Source organism: Quercus lobata, chromosome 5 (genome assembly GCF_001633185.2).
Source record: "Quercus lobata isolate SW786 chromosome 5, ValleyOak3.0 Primary Assembly, whole genome shotgun sequence".
Lineage (NCBI taxonomy): Eukaryota > Viridiplantae > Streptophyta > Magnoliopsida > Fagales > Fagaceae > Quercus > Quercus lobata.
This window is the reverse complement of record NC_044908.1, coordinates 53,970,880-53,980,767: the sequence shown is the minus strand read 5'-3', so window position 1 is coordinate 53,980,767 and position 9,888 is coordinate 53,970,880. Positions and strand designations below refer to the sequence as shown.

At 34.6% G+C, this 9,888-nt stretch overlaps 1 protein-coding gene across 5 annotated transcripts; it reads right to left on the bottom strand.

Moving 5' to 3' along the window:
- On the bottom strand, positions 1-7,957 carry LOC115989667. Of its 5 annotated transcripts, none has more exons than XR_004092027.1 (8): positions 7,855-7,952; positions 7,341-7,526; positions 3,929-6,707; positions 3,522-3,818; positions 2,263-2,364; positions 1,921-2,011; positions 925-988; positions 60-542 (listed from the first exon to the last, which is right to left on the bottom strand). XR_004092027.1 is itself a non-coding variant. In XM_031113479.1 (3 exons), exon 3 carries the CDS (start codon positions 6,698-6,700, stop codon positions 5,447-5,449), a length of 1,254 nt encoding a protein of 417 aa, XP_030969339.1. In that variant the 5' UTR covers positions 6,701-6,707; positions 7,341-7,526; positions 7,855-7,957; the 3' UTR covers positions 5,171-5,446. The 5 variants fall into 5 exon arrangements, 1 of the variants encoding a protein (XP_030969339.1); XR_004092029.1 differs by having other exon boundaries at positions 2,263-2,327; XR_004092028.1 differs by lacking the exon at positions 2,263-2,364.
- Between the last annotated feature and the right edge of the window lie 1,931 nt (positions 7,958-9,888).

Sequence of the window (9,888 nt, the reverse complement as noted above, 5' to 3'; positions counted from 1 at the left end):
TTTAAGAAAAAAGCTTGCAAGAGCTTGTTAAAAATGGATTGAGACTCCCAAAGATCCAATAAAGAAAACCATGAACCTTTAAATAAGCCTTTATCTCAATACTTAAGTCACACTTGCAACTTTACAAACCAGTTGCTGCAAAGTGCCAATACTCACAACTTTCATCAAACACTTGCTACCCACCAAAATGATACCCAAGTGAAGGCCTTGACACATTAACTTCAAGCTCTTTGAGAATTAAAAAAATATTAACCGCTGATTGCTGAAAAGAAGGATACTCTTCTACCCAGTTTGAAAGGTGTACAATTACCAAATTTGAAAAGAAAAGGAACGAACACATTTAAACCAAATAAACATATACCTAAATGGGGAATATAAACATAATCACATTGGTGAAAATTCTACACTTGACTTTATAACCGCTGTAGGAGAAGCATAATAGGACGAGGAGGCTGAATTTTATTTCTTTTGCGCCCTTACTATGTGCTCTGCTATTGCCTCCACAACTTGACAATGTTCTACCACAGAAACACCAACGTAATCTGTCATTTCACAGAACAAAAACTCTTCAGTCTCTAGAGAGAAAGGGATGGTGTAATAAGACATTAGCTTCACCAAAAAAAAGGGAGAAATATAAACAATTGTGGGTGTATATTTGCATGTAAAGAACCATTCCTATGATGCAAATGGTATGTATACATTCTGTAAATATTTAACAAATTAAAAATTATGAATGTATGCATGCCCTATGGCGTATATTGATAAAAGGAAAACATGTGTTACGACGAATTTAGAAAATTACAAATGTCCAGTTGTAAGCAGAATTATAATCACAGTCATAGTGAGTATGGTATATCTAAGACCAAAAAGATAAAAAATGCAGAGAATATAGAATAAAGAGCCAAGAATTAAAGAGTAACCTACCAAACTTGTCAGGTAGGAAACTGCCAAATCCTCATCTTCTTTCTCAGGGGAGCCCCATTTTTTGCTGCATCATTATTAACATTATTAACAAAGCTCTGTTTGAAACCCAGTAACAAACAAAATTCAACATATACAAAGATTGAAAAAAGAGAGAATAATAATAATTTTTTTTTTTTTTTTTTTTTTGGCCATGTAGTTCCTTGCCATCTTCCCTTGCAGTTCCTATATGTGATCTCCTATTCTTCAATATCTACCCGAACATTACACACACACACACACACACAGAGGATGGAGCAAAGTCTTTTTGGAGGTTTTCTATTTTGGGGCGGTTTGTGTGAGGATAGGATGCATGGAAAAGGTGGGTAACGTGATTCTAACAAACTTGCCTAAGAGAGTGCCACAATTTTGTCGGGCATGTTTTAAGTGGAAGTTAGAGAGGTGTTTTTACCAATTTGTCCTCCAATTTTGTCCCTACTTAAATATTTATCCCAAACAAGGGAAGCCCCATAAATAATAGTATAGATAAATCATTCAATAAAAGAATATATATCAACAACCAATCTCTCTCTTCTTTCTCTCAGCCTCTCTGTGTCTTTCTCTCTCCAGTACCACTGAAACCATCCCTCAAACCCAACTCCAGGAACTGAAACTTAAAGCACCGCTGAAACAAACCCTCAAACCCAACCCAACAACCGAAACATAAAAGGCACCACCGAAATCAACTATCAAACCCAACCCCAGCAACCACTGAAATCAACTCTCAAATCCAACCCCAGCAACCGAAATAAAAAGGCACCATTGAAACCAAGTCTAGCACCACCAATTCAAACCCAATCCCCGGCAATTAACACTACAAGCTACCATTGAACAGCCTGAACCTCAGTACCACCAAAACGATTCAACCCATAACCACCATCGATTCAACACCAATTCAAAGCCACAAGAACACTGATTCAAAGCCACAAGAACAATGATTCGGCACCAATTCAAACTCACCTAAAAATTGCGACAAATTCCAGCAACCAATGCCGATCATCATCGTTGCGGCCGCCAAGCCATCACCTTCCATCTTCAAAGATGCCGCCATCTACCAAAAAGAGAGAGAGTGACTGTGTTGAGAGAAAGTTTGTTGAGAGAGCTGAGAGACTGAAGAGAGGAAATATATTTAATTTATTTGGGAAGACAGAGACAATAAAATATTATATTTCAATTTTGCACTAGCTACCGTAATTCCTATTTTAAAGGAAAATACCAGAATCATCAAAAAGGTACTGGATAAAGGATTCAGGAAGTTCATGGATTCAGGTTTTAATGGAAACAAACTTAAATTTTGGGTACCAGTCTTTAATCTGGCATCGGTTCACTTCTTCTTCCTTCATTTTGAATTGAACAGATGGTTGTTTCTGTACAATAAGGAGGCTATCTATTCAATTTTGTTATCTGTAACTTGAAAATCAAACAAATGATAAATAACAAGGTATTGTGTAGCTAATAAATTGATATGAATTTATTAACCAGTACCGAAACCCACAAAGCTAGAAAAAGAAGACACATGCAGAAACTGCAATAAAATTCATATAAATATAGGTACCAAATATGTTTCTTCAACAAAAAAATCACATCTTTTAACTAAGCTATTGCAGAAATCCCTGCCCAAGATGTTCTACTGAGAGAGATCCTTTGTTCAGAGTACAAATAACTGAGGTTAAATGATACAACCAATGTCAAAGTTATGGAAAACCCAGAAAAAAATATATATAACTAGGAGGATCACTTCAATCTTGCAAGGAATGAGAACGTAACAAAAGAACTTGGAAAACAATCAATTGCTTAGCCTATTCCTCATTCATGACTACTGACATCTTGCTATTCCTCATATGGGTTATATTTAATCTATGGGAGAAACAAAATTCAAGTCTCAAGGAATATTAAGTCATTCAATAAAAAGAGAGCAACCTCTATTTTAGAACAAATCCCACATAACCACAAAGTGAATGGTTGACATTAATACATACTCTCAAAACCCAACATTCTCTTCAGAGATTGAATGGAACTTCTAGCAAAATAAAGCACTAAAAGTTGCAAACTTGCAAGATTTGGAAGTAGTAAATATTAAAGAGCAAGATAACAAGAAAAAAAAAATTGAACATTTTCAGTAGAAATTGGTGATCTGAACCTGGAAAGTAATGCCACAGAGAATTGTTTTGAGTGATTTTCCCAAGAAGCCACAAACACACCTTTTGGATAATATACATATGTAAAAAAAAGCTTCCATATACATGTGAAATTTCTCAACAATAGCTCTACCAACTCTACACATTAGTTACAAATGCACCATCTTTTAGCTCATACACATACATGATACACAAAACAATTAATCTTCTTCTTCTTTTTTTTTTTTTTTTTGCTGTTCAATTCATTGATTTATATCAAAACAAAACGCATTCAGGACTTTCATCAACAGGTGGTAAGCGCGCTCGATTTCAGTACAAAAAAAAATATTGGAAACCCAACCATAAAACAAAGAATTAGTTGACAAGATTATTCATATAATTTTTTTCAAATACAAAAAATAAAAAGAGGGAAAAAAAACTGACCTTTTTTTGGGTATAAAAATTCTTATTTTTGTCTTCTGAAGAAGTTGAGGAAGATCCAACTAATCCAACAATGCATAATTTTAATTCTGATCATAAATCTTACTGCTTCTATCACAAACTTGAAATAAGTACATTGGAGAGAGAAGAGTGAAATTGCAAGTACATTCAGCATAAAAAAAAAATATATATATATATATATATTGTTCCGATACAACGTAGTCAAATATTAATAAGTAGCGTAGTCAACAGTAATAGAATGTACAACTAAAACGCCAGTCATGGAACATCACCGCATGCCTAAAAAACATAAAATAACGTCGTTAGGAGACAAAATAGTAAATATCAACTAAACATAGAAGCAACTAAATTAATTTAAACAATCCGGACATTATTGAAGCATCACATACCTAGTTTGGAACATGAACGCTTGTCGAAGCGCCACAGGAATCCGGACATTTTCTACGGTTATGCCCTTCTTCATGACACAATCCACATCTTTGCTTGGGTTGATTCTCCCTCAAATCCGACTCCTCCCTCCAGCTTCCCAGTTTTCGCTTGACCCCATCCATCTCATTCCTTATTCTTGATTTCACTGGTCGACCTTTGTCCCGCAACAAACTTGGGTTAGGTAGCCACATTAGGCCGTCAGCATCCCTCCACGATGACTCTGACTTAGGCACCGTAAATCCATGGGAATAGCTTTTAATGGCATTTGCCAAACTATAACATGGGTCAATATATTTGGTCGGATCAATGTGTAGCAACTCACAGACTTTAATTACATGTGAACAAGGGATCTTAATGTTTTGCCATTCCCCACACCCACATGTTCTATCCATTAACCGAATTTCATAACTATGTCCCCCTCCAGTGCTATGGACATTGTATGATATAAATACTTGACAAATATCATCTTGATTGTTAAATTCCCCCACATGATGTTGTGCAGCTTTGAGTTTATTTGTGTCATAAACGGACATGGCATATTTACTCCACCTTTTACCCTCCAAGAGATCATGAGTAATGTCTTTGTGCCGATCATGGAAATATGCGACAAGTTTGGACCAAGTGAATTCAACCATTGCTGCTATGGGCAAGCCACGGGCACCTTCTAGAACACCATTGAAGCACTCAGATATATTAGTTGTCATTGCCCCATAACGTTTCCCACCATCATGTGACTGGGCCCACATGTCCACAGGCTCACTCATTAGATATGTGTGTGGCTTATAGGGTTTGGGATCGCCTCCATTAACGCCAATGGTCAACTCCTTCTTAGTGGCTTCAATCTCAACATTCTTAATTGAGTCCATTATGTTATTGAATTTTGCTTCTTGAGTAGCATATCCCGCTTTCAAGGCCAATGACTTTAGAATCGGGTCTTGAAAATGCGTGTTAAAGTTGCTAATGACATGTCTAAGGCAATATCGGTGAAAAACCCTTAGTCTTCCATTTTCATTCCTAGGCCAGGCTGCAATGGCATTTTTGATACCCTCATGTTGGTCAGAAATTATGCAAATACCCTCATCAGGAATCACATCTCCTATTGTCTCCTTGAGGCATTCTAAAAACCACCCCCAACTGGACCCTGACTCAATATCCACAACGGCAAAGGAAAGAGGAAATACCTTGTTGTTAGCATCAGTTGCCATTGCAATCAATAACTTTCCTTTATATTTACCATACAAATGGGTCCCATCAATACTAATCACTGGCTTGCAATATTTGAATCCATCAATGCATGGAGTGAAAGCCCAAAATACATAATGCAATAAACTAGTACCTGCAATGCTTCCAGGTGTGGTATGATAAAAAAATCGAGTACCCGGGTCTTGATCAACGTATGCCAATAACAACTTTTGCAGCTTTTGGTAAGATTTTTCCCAATCCCCAAATATCTTCGCAATAGCCTTTTGTTTTGCATCTCATACCTTATAATAAGAAAGCTCATGGCCAAACTTCATGCTCATGTTAGTTATGAGATCATGAACTGTGGTAGTGTGTTTCTTGAGTAAAATCGGAAGAAGTTCTGATGCAACAAAATTAGAGTCCATCATTCTACCATCTTTTGGCAACCCAAGGGATATACAGGTGTGAGGACCCACATAAACTGTGACCACCCATAGTCCATGAAGTTTAGGTTTCATGAATGCCCCGACGTACCATTTGCATGACTTATCCACGCATTTCGCACACAGTTTCACCTTGGTGGACCTACTGATTATAAATTGTTTGTTTTCCTTAGCAGCGTAAATTGTTAATGCACGCTTCACCGCCTCTTTGTTGGCAAAAATCAACCCTTTATCAAAATTCATCCCCTCTTGCCAAGTAGAAGCAAATGGTATATCAACATTTGAAGGATCAACCATATTTTTCCAAGTATTTGTATAGAATGATGGAGCAGGAGGTGTGTAAGTAGGGATAGTGTTTGCAACATGCTGGACACCAATATCATCGTTAGCATCATTTTCATCACAATCAAATATATCATCAGCATTATGATTGGCAGCAATTTCATGATCATCAACATCTTTGTCAAAGTCATCTCGCTCAATTGTCTCTTCATACTCATTTCTACCATCAAGATCTTCACCATTAATGGCACTTTGATTAACATCTTCTTCATCTTCCTCCTCCAGATGTGTAAAAGATTCATCTCGATGTTTACAAAATTTATCTCGATATCTATGGCAGCCTTCCTTCTCAATCGGTGTTGGTGTCTCTTCACATGGGGGTGTATAGCCTCCCAATGTGGTGCTTCGATCATCTGGGAGTATAAACTGTAGATTTGTAGTTGTTTGTTGCATTTCCTCACCGCCAACTTCTACACGTGGCTCTGCACTTATGTACAACTCAATAGCATTTATTTGGGCCATTTTCTCCATCCTATCAAACATGATCTTCACATGTTTGTCTTCTTCTATCACCATATACCTGTAATTAATGTGTTGATGGAGGATTTCATGTGGAGAACGAAAAGTAATTTTAATGTCATGCAAAACAGGGTTTAGATGCAATTCTTCCATAATTATCCTCTTCAAATCATTCAGGGTCTTCAACCTACGATGTATCTGAATATAATAGCACTTGATACCCCGCCCTTTAAATGGCAATCCCTCATTCTCATCATCATTGCAAAGCTCTCCACCGTAATACAAATTTATATCAATTACAGTCATTGTTAACCTATTAAAGTCAAGTGTAATATGTTAGTGACAAATATAACACTTTCACTCAATGTCAATAACAAAACATTTTATCTAGTCAAAGTACAAACATTACATATAAAATGCCAAAAACACCTGGTTACAACATATAGTATGGTTATGACATTATGTCCCAACCCCTCAAGCAAATTTGCATATACTCATTCCACATCAAATATAAAAACACTAATTATCCATTTGATACCCATTACAAATTCTAAATCATTCTAATGACATGACTTTCAAAACCCATTCAAATCTTTAAAAAAATATATTCTCAAATAAGTTATGATAAAAAAACCTAGCAATACCATCCATTTCATACCCAATACAAAATTTTAAATCCTTCTATGGTCATGATAAAAACTTAACAATACGAAATAAATATCTTAAGTAAGTTATGATGAAAACCTAGCAAATAAATAATCACAATATTTACACTAACAAAACTAAATAAATATTCACAATATTTAGAATAATATCTTAAATAAGTTATGATAAAAACCTAGCAAATAAAAAATCATAACATTTATATACTAACAAAATTGTTAGAAGTTTTAAACCACACCCCAACAATAAATAAAACCCAACTGCAAAATTGTAAAACCCTTACCTAAGAAGCAGATTTGTAGAGACTGTGAGAGCGAGAGATGAGAGGGTGAGTCTGTGAGTCTGTAAGTGAGGCTGTCTGTGAGTGAGGCTGACAGGATAACCACGGAGTGAATAGTTGACATTAATACATACTCTTCAGAGATTGAGTGGAACTTCTAGCGAAAACAAAGCACCAAAAGTTGCAAACCTGCAAGATAACAGAGAATTGTTTTGAGTGATTTTCCCATGAAAACATAAACACACCTTTTGGATAATTTATATATGTATAAAAAAAAGCTTCCATATACAAATGCACCATATACATGACACACAAAACAATTAATCTTAATTTTCTTATTAGCACTGATTTATATCAAAACTGAACCCACTCAGGACTTTCATCAAACAGGTGGTGAGCGTGTTCAATTTCAGTACGAAATATTGGGAACACAAGCATAAAACAAAGAATTAGTTGCCAAGATTATTCATATAATTTCTTCAAATACAAAAATAAAAAGAGGAAAAACAAAATTGACCTTTTTTTGGGTATAAATTTTTTTTTTTTTTTTTCTTTTTCTTCTGAAGAGCTTGAGGAAGATCCAAACCCAGAAAACGGCGCTTTGGAGCTAAGTTTAATTGATGTAAAAGAAATTCGGGAAAGAATGATATATGGGCCGGAGCTAAACCTGAGTGTGAACTGGGCTTTGCTTTTTAGTTCAAACACACTTTCAGCCTTTAGTCTTGATAGGCTAAGTTTACCTTATTGGGCTTGGATTTTATTCTCAGAGCCCAACTTCTTAATGCCTAGACGCTAGACATTCTAATCTTTCTTTTTTCTTTTTCTTTTTTTGAGAAGATTCTAATCTTTATCTTGACAATGAAAACCAATATAATAAGTCTGTGTGTGTGTGTAACATGATTTTCATGTGCACGATAGTTAGCTAGGATGATTAGACAAAGGAACTTTTCTAGCAAACAAACGAAGTGGGTCTTGTTGGTTATAGCTTCACTTTTATGATTGAATGAAAAATCATTCTTAAATCTTCCATTTATGCATATGGGTTTGTGCATTGAATAATATATGTACATAATAGGATTTTTGAAAATTGAAAGATAAGCAAACAGCTTGTGAGTCCTAGTACTAAGAACTAACACAAATGCCACCATTTTCATGATTTTTTGTGGTTGAGTGGGACTCACATTCATCACACCTAATCAAACTAATGTGAGAAATTGTATTTTGAAAATCAGTTTATATAGCTTCCACTCGTAATATATGAGTCTCATAGGTCAACACGGTAGTAAGAGGAGTGTTGTATAAGATAGTGTCATAAGATACTTTCTCTTAATTTAGTGTTGTATGAGCTCACGATACATTAGTGTCTAAATTTACTTACATTAACCATTTATTCATAATAAGATTGTAGGTGGACTTAGATTAGGGTGTGTAACAATTACAATGTGTTGTCTATGTAACCTTGGAGGAGTATGATGCGATTCAAAATGAAATAGTTGGATGCCCACCACCACTACCACCCTCCCCCCCCCCCTTTCAAAAATCAGTTTTTTTATAAAAATTAAAAAATAGTCAAAAGAATAAAAAAAAAAATGTGAGAGGTTTAAGGTTTTTAAATTAGAATGGATTTACCACCCTGCACCCTTAGTGCAGTGGTCACTCCACAAGTATAAGTGATTTGTAGAGTGTGGGAGGAAAGGGCTGGGATTTAAGTCTTCAGGAAGAAGATTTACACACATATATACTGAGATTAGGTTAGAGTAGAATTTTTATATTGTAAAAAAAAAAAAAAAAAAAAAAAAAAAAAGATATTGGATTCAACTGGAAGTTAGATCATGGTGATGTCATAAATAATTGTGCAAGTCTCACCTTGAAAAAAAAAAAAGAGGATCTTTAAATATATATATATTCTTTTTTTTTAGGAAGAAAAAAAAGTATTCTAAGCCATTTATTCACTAAAAAAAATATTATAAATCTCATTTCAAAATAACGGGAAAAAGGGCTATAATTCTTCCTTTATAAATAGCACATTCATTCAAGTATTTTTAGTATTAAATGAATATCTTAACTTTTTTCAAGCCTGTGATTCTAAAATTAAATAAATAGTTTAGTTCTTTTTTATCAATAATAATAATAATAATAATAATAATAATAATAATAATGCATGTGATTTTTTTTAAGCAGAAAAAAATAAAATTGGTCAAGACCATTTTAGATTCTTGGGGTTGACTGGTTTTGATCCTTGGGCTTAACTGTTTTTCATTGGTTTTTATCGATTTTGGAACAATTTTTACATTGGTTGGTTTTTAGTATTGGATCAAACTAGACATTAATTCTCGATTAACCCAATCAAACTGCAGGTCAATTTGTTTGTTTGTTTTTCAATGAGTCTATTTGTTTTTTAAAACCATGAAAAAGTAGCGTTGGTAGTAAAGCATACACATCAATAATAAGATATCATAAAATATTCATATTACAATCACAATTCAATGAATCCATAAGGTACATGCTCGGTTGGGAGAGTTTATTTTCATCAGTTTATTGGACTAAAAAA

Excerpts from the sequence above, each read along its gene's own strand:
- LOC115989667 (XM_031113479.1), bottom strand. The coding sequence starts at position 6,700 with ATGACTGTAATTGATATAAATTTGTATTACGGTGGAGAGCTTTGCAAT.